Here is a 23,890-nt window from a genome sequence, read left to right on the forward strand (position 1 = left end):
TTGCTAGCAGGCCTGTATGCTTGTCACCCTCAGCCCCTACATTTTCCTACTCTGTGTTGTCCCTTCCTTAGAAGCTGTGAATGTTTAAGCAACAGGGAGAATTTTTCTTCAGGATCTAAGGTAAAGCTTTCAGGCTCTTGTTAATACCTGCTTCAGACAGGGTCACTCACTAACCTGGAGTTCTTCATACACAACTGTTAACAGCAGCTAGATTGGACAAGGGGAGCAAAAGGAGTGGCATCTCTCCTTGGGGAGGAGACTAAGAGAGAAAGATAAAACAATTTTTCTCAAGCAAATTATTTCCAAGTTAAGCACCAAGAGGACCAAGTAAAACTCCTTGACAAACAAAGCAAACAGTTTCATGATTTCAAACAGTGTCGTCTATCCAAAGTCCAAAAATGAAACAAAAGTCAAAAAGACACTCGACAATACCACAGAAAACAAACCAGACAAACAAGACCAAGACAAAGAATCCTATAACCAATTTCCACAGATGTTCAAAGAAATTTAGGACACAAAGAAGACAAACAATTTCGACAGTCAGACAGACAGACGCACCGCGCGGCTTTGGTGTCAAACTGAAACCAAAAATTCAGACAGAGGCGACAAGGGTCCGGATCCTTCAGTGGATCTGGCTCTCTCCTCTCTCCTCCAACCCAAAACCACGTATCCTTCCGATACAGGCTGAGCCCCGAAAAACCGGACTCCAAACACCCTTGGAACGTCTTCCAGGGCTGCAGGGGAGAAGTCCGAGATCGTCAGCTCCTTCTCTGGCCCACCCAAATACAAACAGTCTAGACCCAAGCCAAGTAACTAAGCATTTACAGAACAAGTCACAAAGCAAGACAAGACAGGACAAGACAAATGCTGGCCAGCTTACCTCCCGGTGGGTGGTCGGTGGTCTCTAGGCAGAAGATCTCCGATCCCGACGAGCCCCCATATGTAAGACTCTCAGAGAGAATCTTCCCTCAGGAGGGAGATCCTCAAGCCCCAATGACCAGTCCGAGTCCACTGGCTGCAATCTGCAAGAGGATTTTTATTGATCAGGATACACAGGTATCTGTGGGCGTCCCAGTCAATTCGGAAGACTGGCGCGCCTAGCAGAACCAGGGACAGGTTTTTATAGTGTATTGGGAGCAGAAGCAGGCTTACAGAAGCAGATGCATGGTTACAGGGATGTGATTGGTGGAGTAAATGAGGCATACGTGTATGTTACCTATTTTGGCTATAATCATAACAGTGAGTTAGCAAAAAAGTACATGGTGGTCAGGGCTTCCGGGGGGTCAGGGACTTTTTCTTTTTTTCTGCCAGGTGGCCCATGGAGCAGTGCCCATAATTTAGTCTGGTTTCTGCATTTTGTTTTCTTTTATGGTCTGTTTCGTCTAAATGATGGGTCAGCTTGTCCCACATATCTAAAAACTTACTTTTTTACTTCTATAGTTGAGGGCCTTGGGCTTGTACAATTCCCTTTCTGGGAGGGGGTCTTTCATGATGGGCTGAGCACTGAGACCAGGTGTGCAGAGTACAACCACCCATCCTGGTTCAGAGGGAAGCATTGTCATCCACCTTTCTGAAGCAGAGTGGGTTTTGACTATGGATATTTGTAAATACTATAAACCAAAACATTTTCCCAAAGAAGCTGCACATAAATAGTTCTGTTCTACCACTATAAGAGGCCTTTTTTCCATGTGCTTTCCACAACAAGACTCAGTGTTCCCCAAAGACTCAAAGTCCCCGAAAGTATGTCAGATGGCTTCCTATGTGTCTTACTCCATTTTGTTTTGTGTAACAGGACAACACATACCAAGTCATATAATCATGTTATACACAGCAGATGATACCAAATCCTACAGTTTTGGGGAGCTATGAAGTCTCAGATAAAAGTGTCAAAAGATTTACTCTTTGGTGATAACCCATTTCCTGGTTTATAAAGGACATTTTCAGAAAATGTCAGCACCTGGTAAAAGGAAAAAATGGTTGTCTTAGACTCTTCTATAAAAGAACTACTCTATCCCTGGGGGCTCTGCCCTTGGTCCCTATACCCTGCCAGAAGAGTGCATAGTCAATGATAAACTTTGGGGGGAAAAATATATATATATATGTGTATATATGTATATATATATATATAAAACATTGGAGACTCCATTAGAAAATGCCCATTCTCACTGCAGAACTAATGGACAATCTCACCATACAGCAAATGTTCGCACTCTCCTGAGTGGCTTAACTAGTTCCAACAGTTGTAACTTAGGTCATAGGCAGGTTCACTAAGAACTAGTTTTCAAATGCTTCTTTACAGGTTCATTGAATGTGTATTCTAGTCTTCTCCACAAAGCATAAGCTTCATTTGTAGGCCACACATTACCTGTGTACTCTTTCATACTCTCTGAAACCAGTGATTAAGCCTCAAACTCCTTGGAGTGAGCAGTGATGGAAAAATGGGTGTTATCCAGTTCTACACAAGATAAATAAGAAGTCCTTGTGTGAATCCCTGTTTTGCCCCAGCTTTTCCAATTTCCTAACTGCCCTTGCACCACAGGTGTTTGAGGTATCCAATAGAAATTAACCACACAAAATTAAGACATCACAAGTGATCCTTAAATAGGGGAAGTCTGTCCCAAGATGTTTAAGCTGCTCCTGTATCCCCAAGTCTGGAAAGAAGAGTGCTGTCTCTCCTGCTCTACTCTCCCTACATACCCAAAGGATCTGTAAGTAATGAAAACAATTTTCAAAGTATGGATATGTCACTGAGGCTTAGCTGCAGTGGACTCCCTAAAGGCAAGACTGCTCTGGAGGAGCCCACATCATCAGAACCCCTTCCTGGGTTCTTCCGTCTGGGCCTCTGGTATCTGGGAAGTATAATAATTACTGGTTAAGGGGAAACTCCCTAAACTTTTCCCAAAACACAAATGTCTTCCTGGTCATTCCAGTAGGGATATGAATATGATCTTTAAACTGTCTTTCTATTTTAAGAAATATCTCGGGGTTGGGGATTTAGCTCAGTGGTAGAGCGCTTGCCTAGGAAGCTCAAGGCCCTGGGTTCGGTCCCCAGCTCCAAAAAAAAGAACCAAAAAAAAAAAAAAAAAGAAATATCTCTTGGTATTGCTTGGCTTTGGCTACTGAATCTCACTTGTTGTCTATATATTTTGGGTTTTAGTTTCTTTTCAGATGTATGCTTTGCTAACCTTTCCACCATGTTCTTTCTTGTCACCTCACCCCAGTGCTTATTTCTTCTCCTAAGCAGAAGCTGCACGGGCCAATGCAGTCCCACAACCCCACTTTCCCACCTGCCTTCTTCCCTGAACCTTTGGTGTCATGCAATATGTCACTGTCCAGACCCAGTTCTGTGTTTCCTTCTAGTAGTTTTATGCTTTTACATCTCATGTGCAGGTCTTTAATCCATTTTAGTCAAGGTATGTTCCAGTTGTGCATGAAACGTTGTGCTGTATGCTTCAGTACTTACTGTCTTAATTGCTATTCATACTTGTGTAGGAGTAGAAAGAATAGTAGTCCTCCTTAGACCAATTCTTTGCCTAGAGTCACAGGAGTTCATTTGGTCCATAGTTTGATAAGTTTGATAAGGTCAATGTGGTCAACAAGCATTGACTCTCTACATCATCAGAATTCAGGTGTCACCTCTGAGCCAACACCTTCAGATAGCAAATAACAAATAAATAAATACATCTTTAGAGACATGGAGGTCCTTAGACTTAATGTATGAAAATGCTGTTTCTTTTCTTCTTTTTTTCACATTAAAAAGTAAATACTCATTCTAGTGTAAACACAAAATCCAAGCAGTAACAGGAAAAAATAGCAGGGTCTTTCTCTTCCTCGCCAGCTTAAACCAAAGACAGCCAACAAACACATGAACCAAGGCTTATCAGGCTCGAAGCTATGGTAACAAAAATATCAAGAAGAAACTGAGGACAAATACCTTTCCTTATCAATGTAGACTCTTTTTACCTGCATGGCCAATCTCCAATATTTCCTTTAACATACACCCCCATATACACAGAAAGACACACACACACACACACACACACACACACACACACACACACAGAGCTAGACACAGAGACACACAAACAGGCAAAAACCACAGAGACACAAAAAGTCACACACACAGACACAGACACATAGACCACACACACACAGCTCTACACACAAAGACACACAAACAGGGAAAAAACACACACAAAAAGTCACAAACCCAGACATACAAACACATACACAAGACACACACACAAACACACAAACAAGGACATACACACACACACACACACACACACACACACACACACACACACATACACACACGCGGTTCCTGATATTTTTTTCATCCCTTAGGAAACCCACAGCCATGAGGACGCTCACTCTGCTCACTGCCCTTCTCCTGCTGGCCTCCACACCCAGGCAGAATCTCCCCAAGGAAGCACTAAGGAAGCTCCAGACCAGAAGCAGCTGGTCATGGAGGACCAGGATATTTCCATATCCTTTGGAGGGGATAAAGGCACTGCTCTTCAAGATGCAAGTGAGAGACATCATACTAGAGACCTGGAGGAGAGAAGGGGGATAGATAAGTTCTGAAATTTGGTCTCTGTGAGACTTTATTACTTCTTTATTTTTCTCATTTAACATCAAGAGCTAAATAGATCAATTTCTTTTTGTGAAAATTTGTTTATATCATAAGATTTTATAAATAAAGACTTTGTGACTGGTTGTTTTTTCTAGATCTAAATGGTTAGACATTGTCAATTTTATTGAGTCTATTATATATTTAGAAATTTAGGTAATGTCAGGAGCATATAAAATGATAACAAACATAAGACAAATGGGCATTGGTCTTTAGTTTTGTGCTTACCATGTGTATTTATTCATATTGATCATGATTGCTCATGCTGCTGTCACTAATAATCAAGGCAGCAATCACACTTCACCCAGCACATATATTGCCCAAGATTCTTCTGCCCTGCTGACTGAGGCACTAAGTACTTCCTATGATGTCTATTTCCCCAGATGTGAAGTCAGGTGTGACCTGCAATTGCAGAATCAGCTGTTAATTTGGGGAACGACTCGCTGGGTCCTGTCATTCTGGTGGCATCACCTACCCCCTCTGCTGCCGCTGAGCACGAAGAAGAAGAAGAATGTATTTGTCATATAACTAGAGATTTTTTTTCTTTTTTTTTTATTAACTTGAGTATTTCTTATATACATTTCGAGTGTTATTCCCTTTCCCGGTTTCCGGGCAAACATCCCCCTCCCCCCTCCCCTTCCTTATGGGTGTTCCCCTCCCAACCCTCCCCCCATTGCCGCACTCCCCCCATAGACTAGTTCACTGGGGGTTCAGTCTTAGCAGGACCCAGGGCTTCCCCTTCCACTGGTGCTCTTACTAGGACATTCATTGCTACCTATGGGGTCAGAGTCCAGGGTCAGTCCATGTATAGTCTTTAGGTAGTGGCTTAGTCCCTGGAAGCTCTGGTTGCTTGGCATTGTTGTACTTTTGGGGTCTCGAGCCCCTTCAAGCTCTTCCAGTTCTTTCTTTGATTCCTTCAATAGGGGACCTATTCTCAGTTCAGTGGTTTGCTGCTGGCATTCGCCTCTGTATTTGCTGTATTCTGGCTGTGTCTCTCAGGAGCGATCTACATCCGGCTCCTGTCGGTCTGCACTTCTTTGCTTCATCCATCTTGTCTAATTGGGTGGCTGTATATGTATGGGCCACATGTGGGGCAGGCTCTGAATGGGTGTTCCTTCAGTCTCTGTTTTAATCTTTGCCTCTCCCTTCCCTGCCAAGGGTATTCTTTTCCTCATTTAAAGAAGGAGTGAAGCATTCACATTTTGATCATCCGTCTTGAGTTTCGTTTGTTCTAGGGATCTAGGGTAATTCAAGCATTTGGGCTAATAGCCACTTATCAATGAGTGCATACCATGTATGTCTTTCTGTGATTGGGTTAGCTCACTCAGGATGATATTATCCAGTTCCAACCATTTGTCTACGAATTTCATAAAGTCGTGGTTTTTGATAGCTGAGTAATATTCCATTGTGTAGATGTACCACATTTTCTGTATCCATTCCTCTGTTGAAGGGCATCTGGGTTCTTTCCAGCTTCTGGCTATTATAAATAAGGCTGCGATGAACATCGTGGAGCACGTGTCTCTTTTATATGTTGAGGCATCTTTTGGGTATATGCCCAAGAGAGGTATAGCTGGATCCTCAGGCAGTTCAATGTCCAATTTTCTGAGGAACCTCCAGACTGATTTCCAGAATGGTTTTACCAGTCTGCAATCCCACCAACAGTGGAGGAGTGTTCCTCTTTCTCCACATCCTCGCCAGCATCTGCTGTCACCTGAGTTTTTGATCTTAGCCAATCGCACTGGTGTGAGGTGAAATCTCAGGGTTGTTTTGATTTGCATTTCCCTTATGACTAAAGATGTTGAACATTTCTTTAGGTGTTTCTCAGCCATTCGGCATTCCTCAGCTGTGAATTCTTTGTTTAGCTCTGAACCCCATTTTTTAATACGGTTATTTGTTTCCCTGCGGTCTAACTTCTTGAGTTCTTTGTATATTTTGGATATAAGGCCTCTATCTGTTGTAGGATTGGTAAAGATCTTTTCCCAATCTGTTGGTTGCCGTTTTGTCCTAACCACAGTGTCCTATGCCTTACAGAAGCTTTGCAGTTTTATGAGATCCCATTTGTCGATTCTTGATCTTAGAGCATAAGCCATTGGTGTTTTGTTCAGGAAATTTTTTCCAGTGCCCATGTGTTCCAGATGCTTCCCTAGTTTTTCTTCTATTAGTTTGAGTGTGTCTGGTTTGATGTGGAGGTCCTTGATCCACTTGGACTTAAGCTTTGTACAGGGTGATAAGCATGGATCGATCTGCATTCTTCTACATATTGACCTCCAGTTGAACCAGCACCATTTGCTGAAAATGCTATCTTTTTTCCATTGGATGGTTTTGGCTCCTTTGTCAAAAATCAAGTGACCATAGGTGTGTGGGTTCATTTCTGGGTCTTCAATTCTATTCCATTGGTCTATCTGTCTGTCTCTGTACCAATACCATGCAGTTTTTATCACTATTGCTCTGTAATACTGCTTGAGTTCAGGGATAGTGATTCCCCCTGAAGTCCTTTTATTGTTGAGGATAGCTTTAGCTATCCTGGGTTTTTTGTTATTCCAGATGAATTTGCAAATTGTTCTGTCTAACTCTTTGAAGAATTGGATTGGTATTTTGATGGGGATTGCATTGAATCTGTAGATTGCTTTTGGTAAAATGGCCATTTTTACTATATTAATCCTGCCAATCCATGAGCATGGGAGATCTTTCCATCTTCTGAGGTCTTCTTCAATTTCTTTCCTCAGTGTCTTGAAGTTCTTATTGTACAGATCTTTTACTTGCTTGGTTAAAGTCACACCGAGGTACTTTATATTATTTGGGTCTATTATGAAGGGTGTCGTTTCCCTAATTTCTTTCTCGGCTTGTTTCTCTTTTGTATAGAGGAAGGCAACTGATTTATTTGAGTTAATTTTATACCCAGCCACTTTGCTGAAGTTGTTTATCAGCTTTAGTAGTTCTCTGGTGGAACTTTTGGGATCACTTAAATATACTATCATATCATCTGCAAATAGTGATATTTTGACCTCTTCTTTTCCGATCTGTATCCCTTTGATCTCCTTTTGTTGTCTAATTGCTCTGGCTAGAACTTCAAGAACTATATTGAATAAGTGGGGAGAGAGTGGGCAGCCTTGTCTAGTCCCTGATTTTAGTGGGATTGCTTCAAGTTTCTCTCCATTTAGTTTAATGTTAGCAACTGGTTTGCTGTATATGGCTTTTACTATGTTTAGGTATGGGCCTTGAATTCCTATTCTTTCCAGGACTTTTATCATGAAGGGGTGTTGAATTTTGTCAAATGCTTTCTCAGCATCTAATGAAATGATCATGTGGTTCTGTTCTTTCAGTTTGTTTATATAATGGATCACGTTGATGGTTTTCCGTATATTAAACCATCCCTGCATGCCTGGGATGAAGCCTACTTGATCATGGTGGATGATTGTTTTGATGTGCTCTTGAATTCGGTTTGCCAGAATTTTATTGAGTATTTTTGCGTTGATATTCATAAGGGAAATTGGTCTGAAGATCTCTTTCTTTGTTGTGTCTTTGTGTGGTTTAGGTATAAGAGTAATTGTGGCTTCGTAGAAGGAATTCGGTAGTGCTCCATCTGTTTCAATTTTGTGGAATAGTTTGGATAATATTGGTATGAGGTCTTCTATGAAGGTTTGATAGAATTCTGCACTAAACCCGTCTGGACCTGGGCTCTTTTTGGTTGGGAGACCTTTAATGACTGCTTCTATTTCCTTAGGAGTTATGGGGTTGTTTAACTGGTTTATCTGTTCCTGATTTAACTTCGATACCTGGTATCTGTCTAGGAAATTGTCCATTTCCTGAAGATTTTCAAATTTTGTTGAATATAGGTTTTTATAGTAAGATCTGATGATTTTTTGAATTTCCTCTGAATCTGTAGTTATGTCTCCCTTCTCATTTCTGATTTTGTTAATTTGGACACACTCTCTGTGTCCTCTCGTTAGTCTGGCTAAGGGTTTATCTATCTTGTTGATTTTCTCAAAGAACCAACTTTTGGTTCTGTTGATTCTTTCTATGGTCCTTTTTGTTTCTACTTGGTTGATTTCAGCTCTGAGTTTGATTATTTCCTGCCTTCTACTCCTCCTGGGTGTATTTGCTTCTTTTTGTTCTAGAGCTTTTAGGTGTGCTGTCAAGCTGCTGACATATGCTCTTTCCTGTTTCTTTCTGCAGGCACTCAGCGCTATGAGTTTTCCTCTTAGCACAGCTTTCATTGTGTCCCATAAGTTTGAGTATGTTGTATCTTCATTTTCATTAAATTCTAAAAAGTTTTTAATTTCTTTCTTTATTTCTTCCTTGACCAGGTTATCATTGAGTAGAGCATTGTTCAATTTCCACGTATATGTGGGCATTCTTCCCTTATTGTTATTGAAGACCAGTTTTAGGCCGTGGTAGTCCGATAGCACGCATGGGATTATTTCTATCTTTCTGTACCTGTTGAGGCCCGTTTTTTGACCAATTATATGGTCAATTTTGGAGAAAGTACCATGAGGAGCTGAGAAGTAGGTATATCCTTTTGCTTTAGGATAGAATGTTCTATAAATATCCGTTAAGTCCATTTGGCTCATGACTTCTCTTAGTCTGTCGACATCACTGTTTAATTTCTGTTTCCATGATCTGTCCATTGATGAGAGTGGGGTGTTGAAATCTCCCACTATTATTGTGTGAGGTGCAATGTGTGTTTTGAGCTTTAGTAAGGTTTCTTTTACGTACGTAGGTGCCCTTGTATTTGGGGCATAGATATTTAGGATTGAGAGTTCATCTTGGTGGATTTTTCCTTTGATGAATATGAAGTGTCCTTCCTTATCTTTTTTGATGACTTTTAGTTGGAAATTGATTTTATTTGATATTAGAATGGCTACTCCAGCTTGCTTCTTCTGACCATTTGCTTGGAAAGTTGTTTTCCAGCCTTTCACTCTGAGGTAGTGTCTGTCTTTGTCTCTGAGGAGTGTTTCCTGTAGGCAGCAGAATGCAGGGTCCTCGTTGCGTATCCAGTTTGTTAATCTATGTCTTTTTATTGGGGAGTTGAGGCCATTGATATTGAGAGATATTAAGGAATAGTGATTATTGTTTCCCTTTATATTCATATTTGGATGTGAGGTTATGTTTGTGTGCTTTCATTCTCTTTGTTTTGTTGCCAAGACGATTAGTTTCTTGCTTCTTCTAGGGTATAGCTTGCCTCCTTATGTTGGGCTTTACCATTTATTATCCTTTGTAGTGCTGGATTTGTAGAAAGATATTGTGTAAATTTGGTTTTGTCATGGAATATCTTGGTTTCTCCATCAATGTTAATTGAGAGTTTTGCTGGATACAGTAACCTGGGCTGGCATTTGTGTTCTCTTAGGGTCTGTATGACATCAGTCCAGGATCTTCTGGCCTTCATAGTTTCTGGCGAGAAGTCTGGTGTGATTCTGATAGGTCTCCCTTTATATGTTACTTGACCTTTTTCCCTTACTGCTTTTAATATTCTTTCTTTATTTTGTGCGTTTGGTGTTTTGACAATTATGTGACGGGAGGTGTTTCTTTTCTGGTCCAATCTATTTGGAGTTCTGTAGGCTTCTTGTATGTCTATGGGTATCTCTTTTTTTAGGTTAGGGAAGTTTTCTTCTATGATTTTGTTGAAGATATTTACTGGTCATTTGAGCTGGGAGTCTTCACTCTCTTCTATACCTATTATCCTTAGGTTTGATCTTCTCATTGAGTCCTGGATTTCCTGTATGTTTTGGACCAGTAGCTTTTTCCGCTTTACATTATCTTTGACAGTTGAGTCAATGATTTCTATGGAATCTTCTGCTCCTGAGATTCTCTCTTCCATCTCTTGTATTCTGTTGGTGAAGCTTGTATCTACAGCTCCTTGTCTCTTCTTTTGGTTTTCTATATCCAGGGTTGTTTCCATGTGTTCTTTCTTGATTGCTTCTATTTCCATTTTTAATTCCTTCAACTGTTTGATTGTGTTTTCCTGGAATTCTTTCAGGGATTTTTGCGATTCCTCTCTGTAGGCTTCTACTTGTTTATTAATGTTTTCCTGTGTTTCCCTAAGTGTGTTCATGTCTTTCTTGAAGTCCTCCAGCATCATGATCAAATATGATTTTGAAACTAGATCTTGCTTTTCTGGTGTGTTTGGATATTCCATGTTTGTTTTGGTGGGAGAATTGGGCTCCGATGATGGCATGTAGTCTTGGTTTCTGTTGCTTGGGTTCCTGCGCTTGCCTCTCGCCATCAGATTATCTCTAGTGTTACTTTGTTCTGCTATTTCTGACAGTGGCTAGACTGTCCTATAAGCCTGTGTGTCAGGAGTGCTGTAGACCTGTTTTCCTCTCTTTCAGTCAGTTATGGGGACAGAGTGTTCTGCTTTCGGGCATGTAGTTTTTCCTCTCTACAGGTCTTCAGCTGTTCCTGTGGGCCTGTGTCTTGAGTTCACCAGGCAGCTTTCTTGCAGCAGAAAATTTGGTCTTACCTGTGGTCCCGAGGCTCAGGTTCGCTCGTGGGGTGCTGCCCAGGGGCTCTCTGCAGCGGCAGCAACCAGGAAGACCTGTGCCGCCCCTTCCGGGAGCTTCAGTGCACCAGGGTTCCAGATGGTCTTTGGCTTTTTCCTCTGGCGTCCGAGATGTGTGTGCAGGGAGCAGTCTCTTCTGGTTTCCCAGGCTTGTCTGCCTCTCTGAAGGTTTAGCTCTCCCTCCCACGGGATTTGGGTGCAGAGAACTGTTTATCCGGTCTGTTTCTTTCAGGTTCCGGCGGTGTCTCTGGCAGTGGTCCTGCCGCTCCTGGGCCCTCCCCCACGGGAGCCCAGAGGCCTTATACAGTTTCCTCTTGGGCCAGGGATGTGGGCAGGGGTGAGCAGTGTTGGTGGTCTCTTCCGCTCTGCAGCCTCAGGAGTGCCCACCTGACCAGGCGGTTGGGTCTCTCTCTCACCGGGTCTGGGAGTAGAGAGCTGCTGCCGGCCGGGATCCGCGGGTGTGGGACTTCTGGTAAACACAGAACCATAACTAGAGATTTTTAAAGAGACTGTTATTTGTCCCATGTTGTGTCCTTGAGTTTTTTCTCTTCCATAACATCCAAATAAATTTCTTACAAGTTCTCAGTCTGTGTGCTTGATTATTGTCTCCAAGCAAGACACTGAGAAACAAGTACCAGAATGATAGAAACAAATTCTCGGCATGGGTCTATAGGAGTGTCCAGGTTAACACATTCTTCTGATGGATAATAAGAAAGGTCAATGCTGTTGTTGGCATCCTAATTTCTCCTCTCATAACTCCACCCCATTTAGATCAGTGCCACTCTCAAAGCCATTGGCCATGTGGGAAGTAGACAGCATGGGTATCTTCATTTTTAAATTGTCACAATGGCCTAACTTTTCAATGAAACCCATCTCTCACTCTGAATGTTAGGGTTTGCCAAGTAGGGCAAGCCAAGGTCATTTTCAAAAATAACACTGAAAAATATACACATACTCAAGGCATTCTAATTATGAAGAAATAAGTAAGAAATACTTGCAGGAACAATGGAAACAGATGTTTATTTGTTGAATTAACAATCGAATGAGAGACAAGGAGAAAAGAAATATTTGTGAGCAATATCAAGGATAGAAATTGTGGAGGTGGTAACATGGCTGAGCAGGAGGCCAGACCTAGATTTGCCCTTCATTCTCTCTGCCATCATATGAGAGACATCAGAAAAGGAGAGATAAAGAAAACCCAGGGCAACCCTTTTATTTATTGATGCACCCAGTTTTTCTAATCTTTTATTGTTCTCGAGAATTTGAGTGAAATTTCTGAGGCAGGGGGGGTTAGTTCTTGAACTGTGACTCTAAGACTACAAATTAACACAGGTGGAAAGTATGCTCATTCCTAACACAGAACATTTGACTTGTAAGAACTGGGTACAGGTGTGGTGGGTACACACTGGGCATCAGAGGTCCCAGCTGACTGTTAAGGACAGCTTTATTGAGAGATGCTATCAAAGAAGCAGGGTCATCCACCTGAGAGGGCAGGAAGGCAGAAAAATAGGGTACACTCTTGGAGTTTTAGATTAAAACCAAAACATGGGAGAATTTATCAAAGGGCATGTGTTAGGCATGTGATAATTGCCTTGAGGGCTGAAAAGAGTGAGGAGAGGTCATTGTCACGTAAGAGGACAAGTATTAAAAAGTTGGGAAGGTGAACATCTTGGCCACATTGGACTGGAGAGTCTTTCCCTCTAACCTGCAAGTGTCTTAAATGATATGTGGAACTTTTAGTAGCTAAGGAAGGTTGGTAAAGCACAGAAAAAATATGATCTCTTAATCCCTTATATGCTGTTTCTGGTCGTAGAAAGAGTTCAGAAAACCAGACTTTCAAATAGAAATAAACTCTTTATGCTGGAGTAATAACTTTGTGTATTGTATCTCTGTGCCATGTACATTATTGCCAAGTAAGTATATAAAGAGAATGTGGTGCACATATACTCTCTCTCTCTCTCTCTCTCTCTCTCTCTCTCTCTCTCTCTCAGTGTGTGTGTGTGTGTGTGTGTGTGTGTGTGTGTGCGTGTGTGTGTATTTGTACATAGTGGAACACCATTCAACCATGAAAATGTGGAATTTTCAATAGCTGAGATAGCACTGGAGGATACTTTCTGTGTAAACTCCAGACACACAAGTGAAGGACAACATGTTCTCACATAGCCAAGATAAAGAGCAATGTAATGGCAGCTGAGAATAGAATACTTGCTATTAGAGACTGTAAAGGGCAAGAGATGCTGGGAGTAGGTTGATCAGTGGGTACAGAATTACATTTACATAGGAGCAATGAGTTATGGTGGACTATTACATAAGAGTATGGTTGTGAATAATAACGGATCATGTATTACAAAACAGTACAGTAGAATTTTAGTGTTTCACCATGACAAAATTATAAATACCTGAGGTGACAGATATGCTAATTCCCCAACTGAATCACTTCACAGTGTGCTCATACATGAATGATAAATTACCGTTATGCACCTAGAAGTTTACCACTAGAATAGGTCAATTTAAAACGAATGAACTCTTGCATTTTACAAGAAAATTTTACCCTAAACTGCAAAAGAGGGAAGGAAGACTACATGAGCTTATTGCATCCAGGGAGAAGAATTTGCAACAGGGAGAGATGGTGAGATAATCCAGAGATAATCTCTCTGGAGACAAAGACAAGAGAGGCTGTTATCTTTGTGAGATAGTGGACGGGCCTTGGAGAACATTAGTAGGGAGGTTGATCAATGTGATTGTGTCATGTGTTTGCTGATTGACATTTTCCGGAGTTATTCTATCTGTTCCTGGAAACTGAGAATCTATGCCATTAGATAATTACATTTCAGAAGGAGGCCCACATTTGACTTAATTATTAAATGTTTTTCAAAAAGGACAAATTTAAACACTGAAATGTCCTGAAGGAATGTGGAAGCAGCCTATCATGCTTGCAATCCACTCATCAGTATTCTGTAATACTTGAAGCTGAAAGGGTTATACTCACTAGAGTTAGACTTTTTTTACTGGCTCATTCAGTGGAGTTGGTATCTGTCAAAGTTGCTAACTATCATGTAAGTTGCTTCTAGCATCGTTTCTTCCTCACAGTGTGATGGGCATATTCAATTCTAACTGCATGGTCCCATCCATATTGAGTGAATGCCCCATTCACAAGAATGTCTGCTGGGAGCCCACACCATCTGTGCTACTGGAAGCTGCAATCTACAAGGTCGCCACCACTGCTGTCCTTTCATCCCTACATGATTTTCCCTTAAGGAGTGGGTGATGATTTAGAGTCTGACTCTTAGCACCCTGTAGAGTTACCAGAGAATCAGGCTGTAAGGGGAACTCTCTGACTTCCTATTTATCCTGGTTATCTCTTCCAAGCTGTATTCAGCTCTCCAAAGCTATAAACTCACTGAAGCATACTTGTAGAGCACACTGCAGCCATTGGACATGCCCACTTCCTGTATATGAAGAAGATTTCTGTATAGATAATATATTTTGTCTCATATGACTGTAGACACTGCAGATAATGTGTATATCCTAGTGTGGGATGCCCTGCTTCTCATGGTACTCATTTTCTCTCTGACTTTCTCTAATATTGCTAAAAGGTGTTTCCACAGAGCCAAAAATAACTCACAACTTAGAAGCCAGAGGCATAATACAGGCCTGCTTCATTGAAACATCAACACTTTTTAAGAATACAGTAGTTCCCTAACGAAATAAATTTTAGAAGTGCATAAACCTGAAGCACAGTGTGGTAGTTTTTCTTAACATAAAGGCAATGTCTTTCTGAGTGAGTCAAGTCTACAGGAAGACAGAGTCAAGTTAGAAGAGGCATGTGGCAGGATCATTTGCATGATGGGCTTTCTTTACTTCTTGTGTCTGAACCCAGAGTCATCCTTAAGTTGTTAGTTTTTGGAGCAAGTATTTTGCAAGCAAACACTAAGTTATTCTTTTCAACTGCAAAGATTTCCTTAAAGGTTCTAACGCGAAGCGTAGTGCAAACAATTTATGGAAGACAAAGAAGTTCAAGCAGAGTGGACATCAGCATCAGTGCCCTCAGAGCATATAGCAGTTTGCTATCTCTGTTCTCCATGCTCAGCGGCAACAGAGGATAAGGCTTTCGTGTCTTTTGGTTCAGGTCCCCATAATGCCTTCTCTCTTTCTGTAGGATCTTGCTGTGTAGTAGCATTTCTGATTTCTTGAGACAGGAGACACAAAAAGACTCAGGCAGAATGGAATAGTAGGTAATCCTATGAGGATGTGTGATACAACATAAGTGTGCAGAGTTGGCCACATTACAACCATTAGCATGGTCATCTCAACAAATAATGTACTTTAGGGGTGTTCGCTATGCACTTGAGAGCCATTCCAGTGTGTGTTTAATTTTTGTGTTCCTTTTGTCACCATGCAGACACTTGCCCCATTCACAAGACAATTGATTCAAAGTTCTTTACACAAATGTAAATTTTCTCCTATTATCAAAGATTGCTCCTTCTGTTCTATACTCATCAACTCAGTACATTGGATTCCTCTGTATTCTGGTGACCTTCTTATGTGTACTTTTTATAGTAAAAGCCTTATGAGAAAGAAATTCTACTAGAGTACGTCACCCTCACTGTCACCGCTATGAAAAGGAAATAAAATGAATTAAAATAGAGTTACCAAGGGAGCCATATTACACCCCACAAGTTTCTGAAGGTCATGTTCAATGCTCCCTCAGGAGACTCTAAGCCTCCAACACCAGCACTTATCTGCATCTTGAAAAGCAGAGCCTTCTGGGCCTCCAAAAGAGACTGACACATCTGGGTCCTCTTTCCCTGGCTTCTTCTCCGTTTTAGTCTCTTCATCTGCCTCTTGGGTAGGATCAGCCTGGACCTGGAAGGCCAGCAGGACAAGGGCAGAGAGGAAGAGAAGTGTCTTCATGGCCAGGAGTCACCTGGAGAACTGCTGATCCTGAGCTCGATGTATGGAGAGTGAGGAGGCAGCCAGCATTAATGGGGCAGAGACAGGCCCCTCACTTAGACAAGGCACTCACTGATGGGGACTGGGAGAGGCCATTGTCCTCAGGATCCCTTTGCTGTTCCTCTGTCCTCAAGGCTGCCATCCTGATGTTGCTCTGTGTGCTCAGTGACACCCGTCCCCCACTGATAATGATGACAGGGCCTTGCTACCTTCCCCTGTTTCCCATCTGGTTGAGTATTTACCTCTCAGTGGTCAAGAAAGAAAATGGCTAAACACTGCCTAATTCAACAATCTCATGGAACAAAGGGTCTTTGTGTTTGGAACTAGGAGCCTGCTCTTCTCTGAAGTGCGGTCCCTGGAACAGATAGAAATTCAGGTGGACTTGACAGTCAATTCTTCGCATCATTCTGAGTATTATCAAATACCCTCATGAAGGAAGTCCATATGAATCTTTTCCTTTGGGGCTTAGGAAGTAAAATCACCTTTCCATGTCTCCAGTGAATTGAGTTCAGGAGACAGGTTTTCAGAGTGAAGCTAGAGTGGGTTGTTCTGAAGAAGCCATTGTGACAGAATACATCACACTTGGGAAATTTCCAGTGCTGTGCTGTGGCTCTTGTATGAGATCATGTACTTTTTACTTTTAGGTGATATAAATTAATGAAAAATGAACAACCATAGCAAATTTTTCTCTTCCTTTAAATTATTCTTCGTATTTGCAATCTCTGAGTCTATTTTTAAAAAATTGAAGTCCTTTTCAAATTGGTAGAATTTATTGATTTTTGCTCTTTTCTAATAAGTAGGAAAACATCAGTGTTTATCATTATATGGACACAGGCATAAAATACATATAAATATCCCATAGAGCTTAAAAGCAACAGAGATCTTGCTTTTCTTTGGAAATAATTTGAAACAGTGTACTTGTGACAGTTGATCATGTGGCTGACTGTCATCAAACCAGTATGGCAAACACCCTTGATTCCTCAGCTTCATTCCTAGATGTTACTCACTGTGATCCCTTTATTCAATGTCATATGCCCACTGTGCATCTCCAGGCATAGCCAAGACTTGTCAGGCCATTGTGGGAATAGTCTTACAGTTCACTTGACTGACTCAAGTCTTTTGGTTATATGTCAGAAGTGATACATGTTGCTCATTCAGTGCACCAAGAATGAAGAAAAATTAAAATTACTTCTCACCTTGAGACCTGAAAGTTACTTGGCCTTTACCCTGATGAGATGAGGCTTAGGCAAGAGTCTTTGGAATGACAGTGTCAGACACTTAAATGAAACTGTCTTAAACAAAACCCTGACTTCAGATAGTAGCAATTGCAAAGATGAACACAGTTTTCAGATAAAAATGAAAACGAAGAAGCTCAAATGATGTTGCTGCCCTGGTCTACACTCTTATTTTTTCCTCCTAATTTAGATGGGCGCATTCACAAATGCATCTCTCCCATGATAAGGTTATATATTCTTCTGAAGCAGTCTCATTCAGAGAATGAGAAGGAAAAGCAATGAGTCCATGTAATGAGAAATAGAGTAAAAAATCAGAGAATGGCTACTCAAGAGACAAAATATCAAAACAAGAACAACAACAACGAACTGTGCACAAAGAAAGCCAATTAGTAACTTAAACATAAGAAGGAAGAGCAAAGAAGTCCTATTGGAAGACACACTGTCACTATACCTGGTGATCTGCGTTCAAGTCCCAGGAACCACACAGTGGCACCAGCAAGCAGATTGCCATTAGCTGCCCTCTGAGCTCCACCTGAGCTCTGTGGCACATGAGTCTCCCAATACATACAATTAGTAATTAAATATAAAACAAATGTTAAGTAAATGATAATCTTTAAAAGACAGACTTCCCAAGGATTAGTTACAGAAAGCATCTTTTTCTTTAAAAAAAAAACTCCCCTAGTTTAGCCTAATCCCAAAGAATCTCAAACAGTTCATTTCCCTTGGACAAGCATTGAGGAACGGCCAGGTCGTATAAGAACTGAGAATCGCTGTAGGTTGCAGTGCTCAGAAGATGTCTCTAGTGAACTCACATCCTCTCCATCACCATGGTGTTGTCAACATGCTCCACCTCATGGGCCAGAGGCCATCACTTAGCACTACAGAGAACAGCGATGAAATTTCGGTAAACAACCTATGATTGCATGAAAAAAAATACCCTGTAGATAACCAAGATCTTTCTAAATATTCCATTGACCATAGAAACATCAAATGAGCAACACATGCTTTTGGCTCATTCCAGCCAACTCTAAGACACGTCCATGTTACAGCTTCTGACTGTGACCCTGGACACTCTGAGGAGAGCATAGACACACAGAGAAAAGGTGTGTACATTGGGACTGGAATCAAAAGACCTATACTGACTTCATAATTAGAATTTCACTAGACATCACTAGTGACTAAACATGCATCTTTAAAATAAGGAGGGTTGTCTCCATGGTCTTAGGACATTCCTCAGCCCAATATGAAGCTCACCCATTTCCCATCAACCACTTTTATATCATAGTCTTCTGGTCAGAAATACCCACTCATTACTCTGTCCGACATTTACTATTTTTCTTCTTCCCATCATCTTTAATATCTGGAAGGTGCTATATCAGTTCTCAGCTCTCCCAAGTCTCATTCATCTTTATATTGAATGCCTTTTACCCTAGTTTGGGAAACTGCCTATTTTCTGTGATGTCTCTTTAACAAGGAGATGATTAATGCCATAAAGTTCTTGAGGTATTTGAAACTAGGAGATACATTCCCCATTAGTTTAACATATATAAACATTCGCTATTGGAGAAAACATTTGAATGCTATTGATCCTGACAACCTCTTATGTAAAGTAAGAATAGTAAATTTTCATGTATTGTAGAGCCAGGGCAGCCTTGTGTCATAGCTTCATAGAAACCATGACATTTGAAACACATGATAAGCCAGGCAGCATTCTCCACATAGATAACATGTACAGTACATTATATTAGCTTATACATACTAATTGATAAGGTCTTTTTTCTCCTCCTATCTGAGGTTTTCACAATAACCCAATAAAGTAGCCACTCTATTGGCCAATGTGTTGTGGGTTTGTAATGGAACATGCAAGAGGTTAATTGCTTTACTCAGAGACACTAAAGGTTAGGCAATAGGGCTGTGGCCAAATCTCCTGTTTTTACCGCCACACCACCTTCCAACCTACCTTCTGCGTTTCTAATGATACATCCTGTCATTCATTGGGATTAGTTGTTTTCCTTGCTAGAACCTGTTAGGAGATCAAGGTTGAAAGACATCTGTTGACAGACGGTCTTTCTACAACCTCTCCTCAGTCTCTACCCATGCTAATTCCCAACTCTGTGATTCGATATGAGGCAACCAATAAATAACTTGTATTCTGTGGATACATCCTAAGAAATGGCTTTTTTTTCACAGATATAACAAGAATTAACACACATGTAAGAATAGGGCATAAGAAGGAGATTCAATTATTAAGGAGAACGGTGTCCTGTTGAGATTTTGCACGAAAACTTGTGACTCAAAACAAGTACAAAAGAGATCACCTCACCTGTCTTAGAGTCCAGGTTGCAGTGCAAGAGGTCATGAGAAGAAACAAGTTCTCAAGCTGTGACCCATCTCACCCAGCAGAGTTTTAATCCCAGTGAGGAAGGAAGACAGCTAGACTCTCCCAGTGGGTCCTGTGCAAGATTGGAGGTTTCAGAGGCTATTTCAGGGCCGCTTCCATAGATTGGAGACCATGATTGAATATATGATGAAGGTTGGACAAGATTTAGTAAAAGGAGTATTAGCAGTGAACTACAAAGAACTCCATTTTTCCAACATCACTTTCGTGTCTCTTGTCCACCTGTTCCATCCACAGCCCTACTTCCTAATGTCTTGTTGTGCATTCACATGTGATATCATATGTTGGACTACTAAAAATCCTGAACACCCTCCATGAAAAAGTCGAAATTCCTCAGTTGTGGAAGTGAGAGGGTCAGAAAGATAACACTGTCTCAAACCCAGGAGGTGGTAGGAATTTTTCTAATGCCACTAAAACACACAGGTTTGAGTTTTACATATTTAATTAAAGGAAGAAATATCATTGAAGGAAATTAACTACTAGGTTGTTCGTAAGGGGAAATGAAACTGGAAAAGCAAAACAATATTTATAGAAATTTGTAACATTTACTACAAATAGAATATTTCTGGGACTTATGAATGGCAGCTAAGGATGAATTAAAGAAAATGAGGGGCTGAAGGGATGGCTTGATAGTGTTGCAGAGGACCCAGATTCAGTTCTAGAACCCACATAGCAGCTCATAGCCTTCTGGAACTCCAGTACCAGAGGAATTAGCCCACTTGTGCACTTATCTTGGCAACTTATGAGAAAAATGTACTACTAATACTGAAATCTTAATTTGACCTATCAGATTGGGACTAGGACTATAGGAAAAATATTATAGTACGAGTTAAGGATACTGGCTGCTCTTTCAGAGATCCTGATTTCAATTCCCAGGAACCATATGCTGACTTACAATCATCTGTAATGGGGTTCCAGTGCCCTCTGCTGGTCTCTGAACACATCTGCAGTGTATTCAGAAGCATGGATTAAGTAAATAGATGTTCAAAAGAAAAAAACTGTTTTTCCCCCAAGGCCCAATAAACACAAAGTCTCTAAATGACTGGGTCAAGTTCACAGACAGAGGACTCTGGTCTTTACCGTCTCTGGTGTCCACAACTTGGTGCCTTTCCCCAAGAGAGACAGCTGATGTCACCAGGGTTGGTGAAGAGAGGAAGAAGAGAACATAAATCAGTAAGAAAATGAAAATGATGGCGTAAAAGAAAACTTGATTGCTGTCCTCAGAAGATCTTTCTTCTGGATGGACATATTGTGCTGGTTCTGCATGCTTTGGACTTTCATGACCAGTTCTGTACTGGACACTGTTAGGAAGGACAGAAAGAGAAAACACAGAAATAGAAAACCTTCATATGGGCCTGAATCCTTTTAAGCGTGCAAATTTTAGTGTTTCTGAGACCAACTCTGTGATAATCAGAAAAGACAATTATGTGTCTTAAATGTAAGGTTTGCTTCTTGACTGATAGATCTAACCCTACAGAGAGATTCAAGTGGTCTTGTCCCATTGAACAATAGTATATATGTTTTATATATATATATATGTATATATATATGTGTGTGTGTGTGTGTGTCTGTGTCTGTGTGTCTGTGTGTCTGTGTGTCTGTGTGTGTATGTGTGTGTATGTGTACATATGTTCAATATGTCTGTAAAATAGTATTCTTGTAGCTTCACTTACTTTTGCAGAGAGCTGTAAATAAGAACATTGTAGCCAATGAATAGTATTTATTAACATGTAAATAGGAGCTGGCACCTCTGACAGTGGGACTCCATACAGTGACTGTAAACAACAGGATGCTCTAGACCTTTTGCTGTGTGTGTGGTGAGAGACATGGGATAAACACAGACTGAAGTGTATGACATGGCGGCACTTCTCGAGACCGGGTAGCAGCTTCTGAGCCTCTCTACATTGTGGATGTCCTTTCCTGTAGGTCAGGTCTCATTGTCTAAAAGTAAAAGCATTGCAGCATCTCAGACCTGGGAAACACCCCATGGCTTGAGGGTCCCGCAGGTGAAGAGCCACCTGGAGCTCACTCTTGGCAGATGTGTTCCATGACTTTGGCTTCTTCAGAACCACCCACTACAGCTTCACTCTGACAAATCTTAGAAACTTGAACTCAATTCACTGGAGGGCACAATAAAGCCATCTTACTTTCTCTAAAATGGCCCCAAAGGAGGGGATTCACAAAGTTTGCCTTGATGAGGACCATTGCTAATACCCCAAAACTTGCAAAAAAAATTGAGTGTCCAGTCAACCTGGTCAAGGACTGGTCCTGGATCCACAGTTTCTGAGAAAAGAAGGCTCCAACTTCAAAACACAAACCACTCCTGTTCTATGCGCTCATTAAATTAGGCAGTGTTAAGCTATTTTCTTTCCTGACCACTGAGAGGTAAATACTCAAGCAGATGGGAAACAGGGGAGGACAGCAAAGCCTGTTCATCATTATCAGTGGGAGTGTGCGTGAGGGGAGGGGTGTCAGTGAACACACAGAGCATCAGGAAGGAAGCCTTGAGGACAGAGGAACATCAAAGGGATCCTGAGGACAACAGCTGGGAGCAGTTGGCATCAGTGAGCGCCGTCTCTAAGTGTGGGGCCTTTCTCTGCCACATAAATGCAGGCTGGCTCCTCTCTCCACACACTGGTCTCCAGCTCACCAATCCTCCAGGTGACTTCCAGCCATGAAGACTCTTGTCCTCCTCTCTGCCCTTGTCCTGCTGGCATTCCAGATCCAGGCTGATCCCATTCAAGAGGCAGAAGAAGAGACTAAAACTGAGGAGCAGCCAGCAGATGAGGACCAGGATGTGTCTGTCTCCTTTGAAGGCCCAGAACCCTCTGCTCTTCAAAATTTAGGTGCGTGCTTGTGCACAGAATGATGGAGGCTTGGAGTCTCCTGATGGAGGGTTGTAGATTAGCCCTGGAGTCCTGTCAAGGACAGTCTGGTTCAGGTAGCTGTCTATTGATCCTTTCAGAACTTCCCTGTCTTATTCATAGAAATAACAGTGAGAGACAAGCCATTGGGCTTGACTTTTTCCTTTTAAGATTTTGGTCTAACAATTTATCTGTGAAAAACCTTTAAAATATAAAACATATTGATTAGTTCTTTTAAACCTGATTGATAATTTTGTTATAGGAAGAAATAACTGTTCTACTTTAAAAATTAGATTTGGTACCTAAATGCCAGTGTATTAAGGTGTTGGGTCAGGAAAACACAATAATGCTGATAGAATGTGGTGTAGATGACAATTCCTATATGCGATTAACACTTGTTAAATTGTCCTATCTCCATGTGTTTGGGGTTGATCATGGTGCTGGCTGTGATGTCACCCACACAGCAAACCTACTTTCTACCATGCACAGGACATCTTCATAGGGTAGTTCACTGTCACACACTGCTGGCCTCCTTACTTCATGCCTGATGCTTTCTCGTTTCCTCAGAGATCAGATGGCCATGGAAGAGGTGCCATTGCAGAAGTTTCTGCAGACCTTATGAAAATGCCACTTCGTTCTGTGCTCAAGGTCTATTTAAACAACACAAATTCTGCTGCCTAGAAACATGGCCCCCAAGGATGAAATAACCACGTGCTCTGGGACCTCACAATCTGTCATCATTGTGCTTGGCCTCAACTTCTTTTCCTTCTCCAATAAACTCCTTGCAGACAAATAACCTGTTTATGTTTTTTTGATGCTTTCTATGTGGCTTAGACAGGGCTCTCCTGAGCCATGTAGCAGAATCTTCAGTGAATCCTTTGTAAAAGAAGTCTTGGTCACATTTCAACAGTCATATCAAGGATGAGCAGGAGGTTAGATCCAAAGAGACAAGATGCTCTGCTCCAGCTGCTTCTTGACTATCAAGTCTTCTGTCCTTCAGATTAGAGTCACCCTCAAAAATTAGTCCCACCTTTTCATGTTCTATTTTTTTATTAACTTGAGTATTTCTTATATACATTTCGAGTGTTATTCCCTTTTTTTTTTGAAGGAGATTACATTGTTTCCCTACTGTAGCTATTGTGAACTCTGAGGCAATAAACTACATCCTAGAAAAAGCAAGAAAGTAATCTCCTTGCAACAAACCCAAGAGACAAAAGTCACACAAGCATAATTATACCTCTATCAACATATAACAAGAACACAAGCTCCACCATGTGAGAATTTTATCAGACCTTCATAGAAAATATA

At 41.2% G+C, this 23,890-nt stretch overlaps 3 protein-coding genes and 1 pseudogene across 2 annotated transcripts in view; 3 read left to right on the top strand and 1 right to left on the bottom strand.

Annotated features, from left to right (window-relative positions):
• LOC148000626 (alpha-defensin 24-like) overlaps positions 1–16,046 on the bottom strand; it is a 44,649-nt gene extending 28,603 nt beyond the window's left edge. Inside the window, exon 1 of the mRNA XM_087589464.1 lies at positions 15,875–16,046. Within this exon, the coding sequence (XP_087445590.1) occupies positions 15,875–16,046 (172 nt within the window). The remainder of the gene's footprint in view (positions 1–15,874) is intronic.
• Positions 1–23,890, top strand: part of Erich1 (glutamate-rich 1) — a gene marked incomplete at its 5' end in the record, with an annotated part of 52,793,804 nt that overhangs the window by 47,678,157 nt on the left and 5,091,757 nt on the right.
• Positions 4,361–5,126, top strand: Defa5-ps1 (defensin alpha 5, pseudogene 1; annotated as a pseudogene).
• Positions 22,385–23,375, top strand: Defa9 (defensin alpha 9). The gene is made up of 2 exons (NM_001025763.2): positions 22,385–22,564; positions 23,150–23,375. Exons 1-2 carry the CDS (start codon positions 22,393–22,395, stop codon positions 23,287–23,289), a joined length of 312 nt encoding a protein of 103 aa, NP_001020934.1. The 5' UTR covers positions 22,385–22,392; the 3' UTR covers positions 23,290–23,375.

Source organism: Rattus norvegicus, chromosome 16 (assembly GCF_021556685.1).
Source record: "Rattus norvegicus strain SHRSP/BbbUtx chromosome 16, alternate assembly SHRSP_T2T, whole genome shotgun sequence".
NCBI lineage: Eukaryota > Metazoa > Chordata > Mammalia > Rodentia > Muridae > Rattus > Rattus norvegicus.